General features: G+C 36.0%; 1 protein-coding gene across 1 annotated transcript in view; it reads left to right on the plus strand.

Annotated features, from left to right (window-relative positions):
* The window catches only part of LOC134542347 (eukaryotic translation initiation factor 2 subunit 3), an 89,462-nt gene that overhangs the window by 63,223 nt on the left and 7,318 nt on the right, over window positions 1-18,921 (plus strand). Inside the window, exons 8-9 of the mRNA XM_063386514.1 lie at window positions 9,021-9,190; window positions 12,606-12,778. Coding sequence (XP_063242584.1) covers window positions 9,021-9,190; window positions 12,606-12,778 — 343 coding nt within the window. The remainder of the gene's footprint in view (window positions 1-9,020; window positions 9,191-12,605; window positions 12,779-18,921) is intronic.

Genomic DNA, 18,921 nt, shown 5'->3' on the forward strand with positions numbered 1-18,921 from the left:
CACGAAGGAACAGTGAAACACACAAGGAATGCTTCACTTGGAAGTTCAACCAACATTAGTAATTTTTTTAGTGTTCAAAGTGACGATTTTAGTGTTATTCGAGCAGAATGTTATTTCACATCATTTATTCTGGAACATAACCTGCCGGTGTCAGTAGCAGATCATGCTGGACCTTTGTTGAGAAAAATGTTTCCCAGGAGCGAAGAATCTAAGAAATACAGTTGTGGACGCACCAAAACCACTGCAATAATTGCAGAAATGGCAAGTGAGCGTCAAAATGTTACAGCAGGTATGTTGAAAAAAGTTCCATTTTCAATTGCTACAGATGGGAGCAACGATGATTCTAAGCTTTACCCAGTTGTAGTCACCTATTTTAGTGAGAAAGATTCTCAAATCAAAATGGATTTGCTTGAAATTGTACCGTTAGAGGGTGCTGCAACTTGGAAAAACATCGGGAAAATGTTACTCAACAGTTTAGAAAAGCATTCCATTCCTGTTAGAAATTGCATTGCCCTAGGTTCCGATAATGCATCGGTCATGATTGGCCACAAAAATGGTGTAGCCGCAGAACTTCAGCAACATAATGAAAATATTATTGTTTTGGGATGTGCATGCCATTTACTGCACTTAGCAGCAGAAAAGGGTTCCACAGGCCTTCATGTTCGTGTAGATGAAATTCTTGTTGATATTTACTACTATTTGCATAAAAGTGCTAAACGTAAAGAGCAGCTCAAGAATTTGCAAATCCTCTGTGACAAAAAATCAAAGAAATTCTTGAAACATGTCTCCACTAGGTGGCTATCCCTGGGAGAGTGTATCGGTAGGTTAATAGATTTGTGGCAACCCTTAATGTGGTTTTATAAAGAAGAAGTAGATAGTAAGCTTGAATGTCCAAAAGGTTCTTTACATTTGTACAAAATCCCTAAGAAGTTGCCAGGTAAAGTCGAAGAAAGTTCTTGCAGAGCTTCAGATGAAAACAGAAATGCAGGCTTGCGTTCAGGTGAAAGTTCCTTAAAAAGAACTTCAACTTCAGATAACTTTTGTTATGGCAAGAAGATCAAGCAGTCATGTGAACCAGAAGAGCAAAAAACCATTCCAATTTTGTCACGTCAGGAGAGAGTTTTCATGTTTCTCACTGATGACCTAAATAAAGCAGTTTGTTATTTTTTGTGGCATGTTATTCCTGTTTTTGATAAGACAAATGTTATCCTGCAATCTCAAACACCTCACATACATCTTCTTAGGGGATTGTTGACAGACGTGTTAAAATAATTGCTTGTGAAATTTGTAAAACCTCATGTCATCAAGACAACACCAGTACTTGATGTTCTGTACAATAGTGCTACAAACCAGAAGTCCGATGAAGACCTAGTTGTGGGTTGCAATGCATCAAAAGTAGTGGCTACATTGACACAGTCTGACAAATCTAAGTTTTACACATCAGTTAGGAATTTCTTTAAACTCTCATGTGATTACATTATTTTGAAATTTCCCTTGAAAAATGAAATTTTAAAGCATGCTGAAGTGGTTAATGTGAAAAATATTGAGAGCTCATCATTTTCTTCAGTGAAGTATTTTGTGGACATGTTTCCTGCTGTTCTACTTGTCAAGGATGGGGAGACACGTGAAGAGGCACTAGACATTCTTCAACAACAGTTTTGTTCTTTGCAGGTGGACAATGACATCCCACTGGATTCAGTGGAGAGAATAGACAAGTTGTGGTCTTACATAGGGAAAATAGGTAGTGGTGTTGGTGGTCTTAAGTATGACAGAGTTGCTCATGCAATGCTATCAGTGTTGGTTATTCCACATAGCAATGCTGAGTGTGAGAGGGTTTTTAGCAGCATTAAAAGTAATAGGACCACTTTCAGAGCTTCAATGTCAGACAAAGTTTTAAACAATATATTGTTGGCAAAACGTACTAACAGCATTTGTTATGAACAAGACTTCGATGAAACTTTTCTCAAGAAAGCTAAATCTGCCACACATGTATCCCTGCTGCAGAAAAAATAAATAACGTATTCAAGCACCATGATATGTATCAAGTGACATGCACTTAGAATCATTAAAAAAAAAGGTATGTTTCCAAATCTAAATTATTACCATATTGTTTTTTACAGTTTTTTTCGTGAACATTATATATGCAAAACAAAATAATTTTTGCCGCGCCTGTATTACGTATAAAAATTGCCTTTCAATGATTGTACTATAATTGTACTATTTTCTTTTGTAAATTGTACTAATTGCTTTTCTGTAAGGTTGGCAGGTATGTATTCGATTCGTAAATTCGAATCGAATTCATTTTACAATAATTCGACTTGCAAAATCTGGCCCGGGTACACTAATATAAGACATCCCCCTTCCCCATTTTTAAAAGAAATGTAAATGGACGATTACATCTTCCACTTAAAAAAAATTATACATCAAAACTCCTTATTTACATTAGCGTTATTTACGTTTTCACGTTATTTGAACCATTTTATTTCTGTTCCGTTTTAACCTCATTTGATGTAATGCAATGAATTCCCGTTGTTTACAACGCGCCTATTGCTTTACGCAGTTTACGCCGTTCGTTCTGATAAAACTGCTTACTATCTTAATTAATCCTATTACAAAGTAATCTGATGTGTAAATCGTGTTTTAAAGACTGTTTTAAAAGTTAAAAACTTCATCTTTAATGTCTCGGGAGTCGCTTTATACCGCTTATAAAAACGTAAGCTGCGCCAGTTTGGTTGTGTTGATTCCTGTATTCCCGTATAGAGCGCGCGCACGTAGTCAAAAATTGATATCGATAGCTCGTAGACTGCATGCACGTGCGCGCTCTGTATCAGTAACCGAGTTAACCCGCACGTTTGTTATGCGGATAGTTACAAATCACGTTCTTGTTACGGGTTTCTTTTTTTTTCTTCTTTTTTTTTACGTTGAATAAAATGGTTTTATTGCATCACTCATTAATTTAAATTATTTAGCCTGCTTTCGCAAAGTCTACTTTTTAAATAAACGTACTTTCCATGAATAGGTTTCGTTTTTATGGATTACTTTACATTTTTTTTTTTGCATAATAGTATTCTCCGTTCACTCTTACCTGAGTTTTGGAATAAACAAAGCCTCTTAAACAAACATTTTCATTGGCTGCTGGCCGCCGTGCACTTTATTCATGCGTAAGAAATAGTCCCTTGGTTACATACTTGTAAGTATTTTTACACTGCCTTTTTTATAACAATTGTTGTTATATAGCATTATAGCGTTTCACCATTAATATCCAATACAGTTTAATGTGTCGGCAAGTTTTTACTTAAAATTATGTTAGCAGACGCCGTGTGTACTGTGTACAGTTGATGCCCGGCGCAACAGTTGTATTTCGGATTCGCGCGCACACGGTTTGTTATGGCTAACGCCGGACCGAGTTTTGTAAAGCACAGAACGGGAAAGCCTTTGAAAAGTGCACAGAAAACTATTGTGTTGAATGTTTTTAAAACATTTTCAGACAAATATCCGGATTGTTGTGTGAACGATATCGCGAGTTTAACTGCGGAATTTACGAGTGTTTTGAAGAGCAGTGTGCTTCGTGCAAGGAAAGAATTACAGGACACTAGGGCATTAAAAACTCCCGGGAAGAAAAGGAAACATGAGTATCCTGTTATCAAAACTTGTGATGATTTTGTGAAGACGGCTATTAGGCGTAAAGTGCATAGTTTTTTCTTCGTAAATGAACCACCTACGCTGAACAAAGTGCTACAGTGCTTGCTGTTATATTACTTCTCCGTTATTTTATTAGTACCGACTATACTGGTGTGTGTGTGTTGCAACTAGTGCTTGGCGCGCAAGATGAATTCAGCCTATCACTTGCTGACGCGACGCAGTGATACGACTGTGTTTTTTTATTTCAAAACTCGGCTAAGAGTGAACCCACGGTCTCACTCCTAATTATAAACTTGATTTTAGAATAAAATGTGCGATGCTTACGCGATAAAAACAGTAAATTTGTTTTTTTCTTTTTCTTTTTTACCACTTCCTTATGCTGTGATATTTTTATTAATATTTTTATCCTTGAAAGTCAAACATGCTAAATAAGGTGGCAAGTGAGAGAGTTATCTCTACAGCATAGTTACCAGCCGCAGAGAATTGTTGTTGCCGCCGCCGCCGCCGCCGATTCATCATATTGCCATCCGGGGCAGTAAGGGTGGGCGAGGCCAGAAACCGAAGTTTCTATAACTCGCTAAGTGCATAGTAAATCAGGTGCACCCCACACTGGTGAAGAATAATTTGAATCGACGGCGGGGGTCCGTGTCTTGTGGGATAAGTTTGGCACACGGGCCTGTGTGTGCGCTGGTAGGTTGTGTAATGCTATAAAAGTTACGTCTACCTAATTCGCCGGGGGAGTGAAGCTCCCCACCAGTTAGATCGGCTAACTGGCGTGATGTAGTGTCGTGTTGGTGTGCATTAGAGGCTTGTCTGTGTGCTGTAATTTCAAGTGACCTAGTTAAACTTGGGCGTGGCGTGTAGTGTATAGTGTATAGCTGTGCGAGCCGCTCCTACGAACCCCTGGGAACACAGAATGTTGTTGCCGATGTCAATGAACTCACCTTTCTCCATGACAATTTGAAATGATTTGCAAAGTGATTTATGTTAGTGCTATAGAAATATAATTTTTTATTTTTTATTTTATTTTTGAGAATTTGGTTGTGATTCTTCAAAATAGTCTCACTTTAATTTTAGTTACTTGATTTAAACTGTGAATTATGTGACAAGTTTTTCAAAGGTGGCATGTTAAAAATTTTTAATCTATGTTATTTTAATAAATATTCCCAAATTCAATTAGAAAAAAAATTTGAAACTTGTGAATTTTTTTTAAATTCTATTCGAACTGAAAAATCACAATTCACAGATGTCTAATGGCCAGCACCAAGCGAGACTAGTGGTGCAAACTAGCAATGATTGTGAAAATGGTGCACGCGCTTTACCAAGGCACGGATCTCATATTTTGTGCATTCATTATTCTTTGAACTGAACATACCCGTTTGTTATTGTTTTCTTACGATCGGATTGTTTTGTATTTTACGTTTCTCAAGTTAAAATTTTATTGAAAATTGTTCTGTTGCATAAAGTTGTTTGTAAAATGAAACAAACAAGCAAAAATTTCTGATTTTCTTTTTACAATAGCCTAATTTTTTTTATTTCTAATTTATGCTTGGTGGCTTCCACCCCACCTTTCCAAGAAAGGACTTCATAACATTTTGTAAGGCCACTGTTTCTCATGTCAACTTTACTTGATTATGGACTGTATTTTACATTTCTGGTGGTTTTATTATATTTATTTATAATGATGAATTCATATATTTCATTAATATAATGCATTTATTTACACATTATGTATTTAAGTTTAATCTGACATTGTGCTAGTATGCTAGATTGAAAAAAAAAAAATTATTATTGCCATTCCCTTTTCATACACCATTTTTGTGCCCTCCGTTGAAAAGTGTATGACAGGTGTTCTACTGTACTAGAACAGCTTATTAGCCGTAATTATGATAACCAATAGTCTTACATCAGAATAAATTATAATTATATAAGTCGTTACTGCAACTTGCCAATAGTAAACAAACGATAAAGTAAGGTTAAGTTGTTTTTGTTTCGTGTTCAAGAAGTTACGTTTTTCGTACGTAACACTTCTGACATAGAATTCACTGGAAATTTGAAGAAAAAAAATTTAGAAATCTCGAGCACTTAAAATTCACATTAATTGACTCCACTCGCAATCCGTCGCAATAGTAACAAATAGCACGCCTAGTAATAACAGTCAACATCATAGAGTAAGTGCATGTCTCGTCTCTCATGTATGGTAAGTACCAGAGATTTGTATTGATATTATCAATGTTTTCAATTTCTGCGGTCGTATAGCGACGTAAATTGGCGCCACCAGCGCAAACTATCATTGTATGCGGCAATTTTATTTAAGAGAGCGCTATCTTTATTTACATTGGTTCACGGTAAAAAAAAAGTGTACTGGAAAATAAAGGGCTAACTCTCTTGAAGATAGTTTGTATTTCGCTTCTATTTTTTATATTGATTTTTACACTCAAGTCTTTAAAGTTGTTTGCAGTTTGTATTTTTGTAATAAAGAGGGAATTTATATAGTTTAAAACTAATTTATGTTATTTGTAATAATTGTTACTTAATGGGAAAATATTTTTCCCTGGAGTATCGAAAGTATCGAACTGAAAAAACAATACAGAATCGAGTATCGAAAGTGTGGTATCGTCCCACCTATAAATATCATCCATTTTCTTTGCCATCTTGATACCACAGCAATAATTACATTCACGCTTGACCACCTATTATTTCTTCACTCAAATTTGTAATGTTGCAGAACCCTGCCCTCCTAAATAAATAATTTTCTTTTAAACTTCTTTTTGTATAGGTAAATATAAATAAGTCAATGTTTTTAGAGTGGTGTGTATATTATGAGACAGTATAATCAGACGTTATGGCTTTTAATATATGTTATTTTCACTTGCTATGTGTTTTAAGAATGTACCTTGTATTTTAACAGACATTTACTATCAGTACTATTTTTTATGTAATTTTTCACAAAGAAGTCGCTGTTCTAGATTTTTGCTTGTTTAGGCCTACTTTTTCAGGTTATTTCTAAATGATTTTAATGTTGTAAAGTAATTTGTATTATAATTGTTGTTCTTAATTAACGTGTGGTAATATAATTATAAATCACGGGACTGTGTCTGGGCTGGTGTGATGGTTAGAAAGAGAGGCATGAGAGGCCTGTGAGTGGGAGTGAGAAGGGAACAGTGCTTCCCCGCCAACCGAGATAAAGACTGTAATTCCCCCCCTGCATGGGAACCGGGTGATAACTGCTCTCTCACGGTGTGGGAGAGAGAACGAGAATGGAAGTCCCCGATTTCGTTGTAAAATTGAAAAGAGACAAATCAGGGGAAGCCCAGATTTCTGTGTGTACAAGATTTTTTCATGTGTTGTAACTTGTTCTGTGATTGGCTAATATCTGTAGAGTGAATGAAGCGTGCGTGTGATTGGTCGGTGAGGTCAGGTGACTTCTCTCTCCTCCCTGCGTGGAGAAGAGAGTGGCCAGACTTCATCAGTCGTCTGTCGAACGCTGGACAAGTAGGTCGCGTTCGGTGGCTTCTCACCAAATTATAATGTAATGTACTCATAGATAATTTCACGTTGGTGGTCGGAGCCAGGCCGAATATTAAGTCAACCTAATTCGTTTTATTTTCTTTCGGACAATGAATTAGAAATTGCGGCCACCTTCGTCGGCAGTTGGCTCGGGGCGGAATTCGTTTTCGCTGGGTGCGGTCCTCGTCCAGGTCGCACCATCGTCGTGTACTTGCAGTAAAACATTACTGAAGGACTTCAATCTACGCTATTAATTTTCGGTAATTTCTCGTCATGCGAGCTACCAACAGTTTTTCGACGGGCAGATGTATGTGGACTGAATAAGTAACCTCTTTTGAAAGTGTTTGGAATCGTCTGTGCAACATTCTATTTAAAATAAAACCATCAAAATTTGCAATCGGCGTTGAACTGTTTTATTTTGTATATAACGAACCGTTATAAATTATTGGAGCACTGACTGGGCCCATAACCTTTTAGATTATTACCATAATATGCAGGAATCAGAATATATTGTATCAGTCCACATACTTGTTAAGTTCTTTATTAAAACACATTTCACATAACCATCGTCACATACATTTTATCAGAAGAAGAACCCCGAAAAAAAAACACAATGTAAGTATGTACCAACAGTACAACACAAATTCATCGTTACCAACAACTGTTTAATAAACTTCTTACAAAATAAAATCAACATGCCAAAACATTCTAACAGAATTAACTTGAGTAAAAATGTATTCATGAAGTGAATTAAAATGCCAAAATTATGTGTTTGTGTCTATATATATACACACACACAGTGTAAACTCTTATAACATCACTCGTTTTAACGACAAACTCTTTAAAACGTCGAAATTACGTGATTGGTTTGTTTACCTTGTTTTCTATACAATAATACACTATATAGTGTCACGCTCACTTTATTTAACAACAATACGGCATTAAAAATCATTAAGCAGTACTTTCTTAGTTGCTGAAGTTGATAAGAACTGCAGCTGTGTACGTTCTTTTGTTTGCTGATTTGTGGTTGTATTATCTAGCACATGTTTACTTTGACTGACGTACCGAAAATTCTAAGAAATTTTGTATGATGAACTTGCACATGTTTACCTCGGTCAATAGACTTTCGTCGAGTTTTTATACGTTATCATTATCGCACTTGCTTACAGACTTTCGAACTGTAAACATGTTGAGTAAACGAAAATCTTTGTGTATTGATGAAAAAGTTTTATTAATATGCTCAATAGAGGCGGGAGAAAAGATCATTGATGTTGGAAGACGCTTTGGGTTTAGCTGCTCTACCGTGTCTACAATATGGAAAAACAAAGAAAAACAATTAAAATAAGAAGAAACATAAGAAAATACAATTAAAATATTGGAGCAGCAAAAACATCAGACGAAGATAACAGACTACATACATGTATACGCAATATGTGTTGTTATTTGTATGAATATTAATGTTCGTGTGTAAAATGTGTACTATAGTAGTAAATACATATTATTATAGAATAGTAAAATAATATCTTTTATTTCTCTCCATTTAACGACCACTCTCTATAACGCCGAAAAATGCTCAGTCCGTTTAGTGTCGTTATATAGAGTTTACACCGGGCGTGTGTGTGTATTTACTTTTAATCTTTTAGTTGAATTTAGTCACTTTTCCTATTTGAACAGTAAAAAAATTTAATTGTTTAAAATATGAATAGGTGAAGTTTCACTGTATTTTGAAAAATGTATCACCACTAACGTTCAGTTTGTCATTTAAGAAATTAAAATTCTTCAGAAAAAAATATGTACTTTAATTTTATAGCATGTTGCTATCTCCCCCTTGCAGTGACAGTGACTGAGTAGTGTGTGGTCGTGCGCAGGTGTGGGCACCAAGATTGAGCCGACGCTGTGTCGTGCGGACAGGCTGGTGGGACAGATGTTGGGAGCCGTGGGTGCACTCCCTGACATCTTCACGGAGCTGGAGATATCCTACTACCTGCTCAAGAGGCTGCTAGGTGTCCGCACCGAGGGTGACAAGAAAGGGGCCAAGGTACTTATCTTCCACTTCTTTCATTTGTTGTTTTTTGTTGGCTAAAGTTCGTAGAAGAAAGATTCCATTATTAATTTTACGCCAGTTATATATAACTTTCATCAGCTGACTTTAATTTATTATATTTATAACTAGTCAAAGTACCTATTGCTGCCCAAGCTTTACAAATCATGTCAAGTCCAAACCATCCTTTACTGACAGTGAAACCAATATTACTGTCCGGATAATTACATTTTAATTTTTCAAAAATTAAAGTGCTTATTTGCATATCACCACCTTGTTCACACCAATCCTGTATGGTCAATGATTATTTTTTTCATTGCAAGATTCATTTAACAACTTTATCCAGGAATCATCTGTTCATTTCTGTTCCTGTATCTAATGTCAAATACAGTAGAACCCCTGTCATACACTTTTCAACGGAGGGCACAAAAATGGTGTATGATGCGGGAAAGTGTATGAAAAGGGAATGGCAATAATAAAAAAAAATTTCAATCTAGCATACCAGCCCAATGTCAGATTAAACTTAAATACATAATGTGTAAATAATTGCATCATATTAATGAAAGATATGAATTCATCATTATATATATATATATAATAAAACTACCAGAAATGTAAAATACAGTCCATAATCAAGTAAAGCAGTCCTTCCTTGGAGAGGGGAAAAGTCACCAAGCCTAAATTAGAAATAAAAAAATTAGGCTATTGTAAAAAGAAAAACAGAAATTTTTGCTGGCTTGTTTCATTTTACAAACAACTTTATGCAACAGAACAATTTTCAATAAAATTTTAACTTGAGAAACGTAAAATATAAAACAATCCGATCGTAAGAAAACAATAACAAAGTAGTATATTCAGTTCAAAGATTAATGAATGCACAAAATATGAGATCCGTGCCTTGGTAAATCGCGTGCACCATTTTCATAATCATTCGCGCCACTAGTCTCGCTTGGTGCTGGCCATAGATGCTAATAGCGAAGTGCACAGTCTTCCCGATACTATCCATATCTATGGTGCGATAAAGTTATTTTCTTACGTTTGCAAAGGTAAACAATGAACGTTTTTCAAAATAAAAGCATTAAAACGTAGTTTATCAGGAGGAATATAACAAAAAAATTTGTGAATTTTAGGACTTTTCCGCTTCGTAAAAACGTATGAAACGGGAAATTAAAGATTTTATAAGTGTATGTTCCGGGAAAGTAAACCATTGTAAATATAGAACTTTCGGCGGGACCAAAATTAATCGGCGTATGACACGGGAAAACGTATGAAACGGGAACGTATCATCGAGGTTCTACTGTATATTCTCGCTAGTCATGGTGGCCACTCACAGTCACCAAAAATATTCCCTGATTTTTTCCTGATTTGCCTGATTAAAAATTCAAAATTTCCCTGATATTTACAATTACAAAAAAGACATACATACATGCGACAACGGTAATGTAGTCAGATGTGCCACGGCACATCTGTTATTTACAGCAGCAGTTGAAACAGACTTTGTGGCATCTTGCCTGACTTTTTTTTTTTCCTGCGGAGATTTTGTTCTAACTGAAATTTACAGACGTCCTATTCTTCAAGTCTGGGGCAGTAAAATTAACATTGCGCTAAATGAATCGGCGCTATCTGAAGACGTGCTAAGTGAGGGATAGGTGTAGAGCAATAAAATAATTTATTGTCGCCTGCTGCAAAAGTGAAGTGTGATATGCCTATGATTAGTGATTAAGAATTTTAATTTTTGATAGTTAAATACCGTATTTACTCGCATATAGGTCGCCATCGCATATAGGTCGCACCCATAATTTGAGGTCTTGAATTTGGTATTTAGGATTCCCCCCATATAGGTCGCACCGGTAATTTAATGACGCGAACGGCCGGCGTGCCGTGCACGAAAGAGTTAACGGGTACTGTAAAACTCCGCTACTACGAGAGCTGATAACGGCGTGATAAATTGTTGTAACAAGTACTCATAATAACCGAATATAGAAAATTGAAGTCAAGTTGATTCCTGACTTCTTAAAGTGTCTTAATTGTAGACTATAACTCGAAAACAGTGCTTTGTATTGAAAAAATGCACAGAATAAAAGTTTTAGTAAATTTAATTATGAATAAAAAAGACCTGTTATGATTTTTTATATCTACAGCGGTTTTCGTTATGGGTTCCGATAAATACTCACGCTAAGTGAATTCACGTCCTGCGAGTTCGGCTTATGCTAGCCGGCTGGTTGTTATTTTCGTTCAAAACGTGGCGTAGGAACTTGTGTGGATCAGGTAGAAAACATTCGGCTATAAACGAAAGATATAAGAACAATGCTATCCTGAAATGCTGTGACATGTTTTTGGAGTAGATAATCACAGCGACAGACCGACAGGATGCGCTCGCGCCCTTACCGTCAGCGATGTTTATTTTGACAGCTCAAGCAATTATCTTTTCCACGACCCTTCACAGCGTAAAAAAAAAAAGAGAAAAAAACACGTTCGAATGCAGATGGAAAAGTAACTATGCAGTAAAATAAATATATTTACGGCCCTGCTAAATTTTTCTATTCAATAAAATTCGAGGTATTAGTGATTTTTCTTCAGCAGAAACTGCTGTGTGACTAATAAACAAATTGTATCATAATAACTTAAACTTAAAGTATTTATTAACGGTGAAGGACAGTCGTATAACGTATAAGCCCATAAAAATATTTATTTTACCGAGAATGGACTATACAACCTGTCTTTTGTCACAGGCGGTGTGGGAGGGGAGGAGGATGCTGGCCGGACAGGTTTCTTACGCGCTCGCAGAAGCTACCACAGCGGCTTTTTTCGTGTGGGCGGGTAAGATAACATGACAGCTGAGACGGCTTTTCGTGCGATAGTGGAGGCGCCGAGCTCGGCTAGACACTGCCTCCTGGACAGTCTAGAGGGGTGTTATCTATTTTTAGCCGTCTCTTGTATTCCTGCCTGCTTACAGTACAGCTCTCGCCAAGATAAAAGTGAACACATAGTGCCCAACAAAGTGTAACAGACTCGTTTTTCAGCCGATTTTACTCAAATTTTCGACTTTCTCTGCTCAAATTTTTCACAGTTTCTCAAAAAACGGTCGTATAAACGGAATTGACGCATCAGAGGGGGGTCGCATCGGCGGGATTCTACTGTATTGCAAAAAAAATTCCTCAAAAATTTTAAAAAAATTTTCTTCACATATAGGTCGCACTTCATTTTTTTCCCATTAAATCTGGTAAAATTGCCGCGACCTATATGCGAGTAAATACGGTAACTTCAGTGGTAGGGAAATCTTTTTCCGAACCGGAAAAACTTGAGAACTTTGTCATCACAGGTTTCTAGCCACCCTGAACTAACTCATAGCTGTAGCACACTGGCAGTTGTTGAGTGAGGAGAGGCTGACTCGGGAGCTGTGTGTCTACAGGTGCAGAAGCTGTCCAAGAACGAGGTGCTTCTAGTGAACATAGGGTCGTTGTCGACGGGCGGCCGTGTGCTCGCGACCAAGGCTGATCTGGCCAAGATCAGCCTCACCAATCCCGTTTGCACAGAAATTGGCGAGAAGATTGCCCTCAGCCGTCGCGTTGAGAAGCACTGGAGGTAATTGCAGCAGCACTTAGCATCTGTGCCCTCCCTCAATTGTTATCTGCCTTTCCCTTGACTGTCTGCCACTCCGTTTCAATATCTGAGATGGGTTTTGATTAGTAGAAGCTTTGTTCATTTACGTTACCTATGTGTGGTGGGCACTTTTGAATTACATATGCTCAATGGTGTTGATTTTCTTCCCTCCCCCTTTTTGCCTTTTCCACCCCAGGTATATTAATGTTATAATTAAATTGTGCTGAATATTTGAGGTAAATGTAAATTATTGTAATAAGTTTAAATTTTTCCTTTCAAAATACTATTAAAATTTTGTTTCCTGTATGTGTTGGAACATGTAAAAGCTTAAAATTTTACTTTGGTTATGTTGCTTTCCAGTTTTATCCATCCGGAATCTCTCTAAATTTTTTCGAGTAGGTTTTAAAATTCGGTCACCAGCATATTAGGTCACAAGGGGAATAGTTAGGTATGTGGTGGGGGAACTGGTAGATGAGGAGAGTGTGTCAGAGGTGACGCCACTCCAACGCATGCATTAGCGGTCAAAAGGGTAGACCTGAAAAAGGAGAGGGGGGTAGGAACGTAGTGTAGCATGCTATATGCTAGTTGTAAGTCATGGAAATTCCTCAAGTGATGGTAATTTGAGGGGGGAAATGCCATACTAAGGTATGTCATCGTCCAGACTTTTAAAATAATCAGATGTTTTAGTGCATAGTCATACATACTGTAAAATGTCATATGCAAGGTTCTGTTTGAATTGGTACAGCTTTAGGGATGATGTAGGCTTGATTATCTTTATTTCTTTTAGAAAATTGCAAAGTATATAAATTTTTTCCAGGAAATTATAATTTTCATCATAGATAGTCGCTTTCATTTTTCTACAGATTTGTGTGGACACTGATGAAACTTCATCCATAAATAAAATAATTTTGTTTACATTGTGTTATGTTTTTACAAGAAAGCTTAGGAGGTGCATGATCATGACACACTACCTTAGAAATTATTTTAAATTGTATTAAATGGTTATAAAGCACAACATATATTTTTTCTATTTTGAAAACTGTGGTAAAAATGTTCTCTTTTGGTAAATAAACTAACCTCAACAGTGAATCGCTACCATAACACAAAGGTAATTCTTAGGGGCATTAAGACATACAGAAGTGCGAAATGTGACTAAATTATACTGTATTTGGACAATTCTTCTGATATCTCAACATTCTTGAAACAAAAAGTTCTAAGCAAGAGATAACTATCAACAATATAGTATTAATGAGTGATACAAATGTGACAAGTTACTCTTTGTGCTTTGGTGGCAACACAAAAATTAAACATATTTAGAGGCACTGGAAAATTGTAAAAACGATATAGGCGCGAATAAAAGCGACAAAATGGTTTACCGACGAATAAACGCTACAATCCCGTTTTTAGAAGTACCTAATTATTAAAATTTCAAGTAATATTTTAATTTCCAGTAAATTTTAGGTTTACCTAATATTTTTTAAATAAACCATTTCTTATTATTAACGGCCTAACCTCATACAATAATGAACATTCTTTATTTTACACATCTTCTTACCATGTTTGAAGATTACCTAATAAACGGTGACGATGGCGAGCCATGTAAACAATCAACACGATCTATGAATCTTGTAAATAACACGAAACACAATTTAAATACGCATAGGCTCGCGCGGAAACTTTGTTAACGGCAAACGTAACGTACGACCCAAACAAATGTAAACAATTAAAGAGAGTCGTTTATTTATGTGCATGAATATTTTCACGGGAAAGAAAGTGAAAACATTGAAGCGGCCATGTTTGCCAACGTGTGCGTGCGTGCGTGCGTGCGTGCGTGATATTAACACAAGCAATCAAATTATTTACTGTTAAATGACAACGAAAATATAAAAATGCATTAATTTAAGTTTAGAACACACGCAGCTTATATTTGGTAACTACAAAAAAAAATTACAAAAATCTATTTCAGTCAAATTCGTTAGCACTTTAACGGGAAAAAAAAAGATGGCAGCAATGTAGCTCTATGCTTTTGTCGCTCATTTGATGAACGTACTTAGTGGTTTCCTAATTTCCTACCCCGAAAAACAAACGGTAATCTGTGAAACTAAAATATTGCGCTGCTATTCACAATAAAATTAAGGTTATTAAAGTCGGTTTTTTTTTATCGCGTTTGCGTGCAATGCAGTTGGATTTAATTTTTTTTTTACCATTATGGGACGGACGAAATCTGTTACCGTGCATTCACGTGCAGAGCAATACAAGTCGCACCATTTCAATGTTAGTGACACTAACATACTTACGTGCAAAGCTTGCAACATCCGCATAAACTGGGAGAAGAATAATGTAAGAATTTTCTAGTCTATTAAAATTAAAGCGATATAAATGCTATATGGCAAAATATAAATGCTACCAACAGCCATTATAAACGCTATTTTTCAGTGCCTCTAAACATATTGTATTTTATATTTTGTGACAAGTCACAATTATGCCTGACTAAGTCAATGATTCTTCCTTGCACATATAGAAAACTGTTGAAAAATATTCCATCGAATGTTGCAGGTAGTTGGGTGTAAATTTCTGTTAATTTTCTGAAAGCTGTTAATGGTCGTGTTTAAATAAAAGAGTTTGAAATTAATTATCATTATTTATTCTTCTCGTGGAAAAAATATATGTCCACTACACATTTTTATTGAAAGACAACACTCACTTTTGTCAATCGCTCCTTAAAAGTCTTTGCCTTAACAAAAGAAATAATGTTCGTAGCAAATTCATCTTCTAGGTAGAGGAGAAAAGGGAACCATCAGGCCAATCGGGGCTGCGCAGTACCTCTAGGGCTTGAATTCTAGTTAAAGCATCTGAAAATTGACAAAAACAAATGTTAAAGTACATTAACTGCAGCACGGTGCACCCAGACGTGAAATTATCCACCCTAAATACTCATGTTATTTGTGTGAGCCATCACTCCACAAGTCCTTTCGACACAGTACTTGAACCACGACTGACGAGGCTATGCACCTACCTACAACTACGCAGGTTAGTAGCTAGTAGCAGCTGCATGACCTTGCTGACCAATCAAAAAACATTTCTTACATCCAAGGTCACAATACTGTATGTATAGAGATGGTGATTTATAGCATTTAAAATAATTGCATTTAGCAATTTGAATTTGAAATTGAGCATTATGTAGCATTTTTAAAAACAAGATTTAGCCAATTCTCTTATTTTACATTACTGAAGAAAAGTATATTTTTAAAAAAGAAACCGTTGCTTGCCGTTTTACCTTTTTTTTTTCTCTCTCTCTCTCTCTCTCCACTCCAGATGGCGATTACATAAATTGCACATTAAAAAAATATTTGTATCACTTTCGTATAACTGTTCACTTTTTTATTCATTTATGCGATCGCAAATGGAAATGACATTTCGTCCAATTTTTACCACTAGAAATAACAGTATACAACACATTCACGAGTATGCACGTATTTGTAAACACACCACCTTCCACAGACTACACAAGAACGCGGCTTTCACGTGAAAAACAGCCAGAAAAGAGGACTTACAATTGTTAGCGCGGCGAAGCAGAGATGTCGCAATATGGTGGCCTAAAAACTTGTACTCTGCAAGATGACGGACAATCTTCCAGCTAGTTGTTCTTTGCTTTGTTTACAATCGCGAGGCACGGATGGCCATTCTTCATTCAGTATTAACAAACAATAGTTGTTGTGAATGACGTGACAATAAGATACTTGTGCTGAATATGCCATAAAATGATGGTTTCTTTTGATACTGAACTGAAATGAAATACAATCGGTAAATAAATTGTGTAGAGTGAAGACGAATCTACATTTTTTACCTTGATTTTACATTTATCACAGAATAGTCTAGATTTCGCAATTTATAGCGGAAAAAATATAATTTAGCATATTTTCGCATCTATTTCGCAAAAATGAAAAATCACCATCCCTACGTATGTAATACATTATCCTCGCTTCGAGGCATTTCTGATATAAAAAAAAAATGAAAATCACAAAGTTCTGTTTGGCTGGCACAAAACTCTGATAATTTTATGGCCTACCATGGGAGCTAACACCTTACAATAATCCCATCATAAGAATACATCAAGGAATTGCCTGCAACTGAAAAAAGTCTGGAAAATGGGTGCCACTGAGTCTCACGCCAGTCTTTTGTCCTTTTTTTTACCAACAAAATACCCAATGTTTTAGAAATGTTACAAATGCACTACGAAATACACCTTCTGGTACCAATTAATTGTATTGTCATCTGGATTACATATACCTGCAAAGTTTCAAGTCATTACAGTTAGAGGTATGTTAAATCCGACTTCCAAGATTTGTTTACATAGTTCGTTAGTTAAAGTGAAGCTAATATAAGCTCGTTAAGAAAATCTGGCTTCACCTGACCATGACCTGAAATTATCTGCCTTGCAATTCACTTAATTTTTGAGCTGCCGGCGATGTGACCTGCTGGTACACTGATCGAGTGACAACTGGTTGGACGGCGTAGCTGCCTTCCCTTACAAAGTTGGAAACAAAGGGAAAGCAGCCCTGTGGGCCAACCGACCAATCACAAAACACCTGACCATATAGAGATCAAATATGCACTAAAATTGTTCCCTGAAAGTCTGGAACATCACATCACCCCCACAGCAAGGCTTGTCCTGATTGGCTGGCGATAATAGCGCCCAGCGAACCTTCTGGTCCATGGCTGGGCAGTCATGCGCCTATGTGCTGGGTTTTCCCTATGACGTACTAATTTGTAGACATGAAAATTACTTTCTGGCAGTGAGATGTTACCCCTTATCTTTTTTTTTCTTTTTTTTTTTTTCCCCGCCTATTTTCAAGTACAGTAAACCAGGAACTGTGCAGTGTAATCAATACACATGTTAATTTAACTTACCAAATAAACAAAATAAAAAGATACATATATTAAACTTTGTGTAAATTCATAACCATGGTGACTAATTATTAAGATTTTTTAACATGAACAAAATAACTTAAATGGTTTGATGAAAAGTTATTATAAAATAATTATGAAACCTTAAGAAAACATAAGCAACATAACTCATTCTTAACTAAAATTTTGTTATTAGCATTGGGTAGAAGTTATGATAGTTACATAAATATAAGTGGATAGTATGTAGTTCTTGATTTATTAGTTCTGTATTAAGAGTGTGTTTAGTTTGGATATTTTGTTTTAGATTCATGGTTCTATAATCTCAGATAAGGATTTGGATTGGGGGAAATTTCGATTTACACTACACCTACAATTATTAATCATTATAATCTGGTAAATTCAGTTCTCTGGCCCGGCCTTGTTTCCATAAGAAGCATACTCTGTAGCAAAGGACATGTGACACATCCAGGGTTCGAGGATATATATCAAGATATATAGCCAATTTATATCCGATATATATCAAACAGGGTTCGACGATATATATCGTTAGATATATCTGATATTATTTTTTCCGCAATATCTTTTTGGGCCTCAGTTTCAAGCAACCCCACCGCTGGATTGGTGGAAACTTCTAAACTTGAACACCAGATGTTCAATGGGAGCAATGGGAACACAAAAAAATGTTCCTAAATATGTGTGAACAGCTCTTGACTGCTTCTGCTTCAACAGAGGGTCTTGAAAGAATTTTTTCAAGTTTTGGTCTGGTGCAGTCGAAGCTGTACTTGCTTAAACGCCTCAACAAGTCTTCAGCAAAGAAAAGAAACTTAGATATCGGATCCTACTCATGATGATATTACTCAATCTGCTGATGTAACGGATGATATGATTCAGAATCGCAAGATGACCTACCTTTATCTTCCTTGCAGTCAAACTTAAGCACAATTATGAATACAGCATTTTTTGATTATTTTATTAATTATTTGATAATTTACAGTTTATTACGAATGACTGATGACTGATTTTATGACTAAAAGACTTATTTGATTATATTCTAGAGTTATTATTTGTAATGTTTATTGTTTTGTTACCTAAGTATTAGGGATGTGCGAAAGTGACTTTATCCACACAAAATGAAAGTGAAAGATAATTTATCAAGTTTCGCGAAAGTGAAACGAAAATGAATTTTTCTATGAGATAAATATATTCTTAACGAAAGT

This window comes from Bacillus rossius, assembly GCF_032445375.1.
Source record: "Bacillus rossius redtenbacheri isolate Brsri chromosome 4 unlocalized genomic scaffold, Brsri_v3 Brsri_v3_scf4_2, whole genome shotgun sequence".
Lineage (NCBI taxonomy): Eukaryota > Metazoa > Arthropoda > Insecta > Phasmatodea > Bacillidae > Bacillus > Bacillus rossius.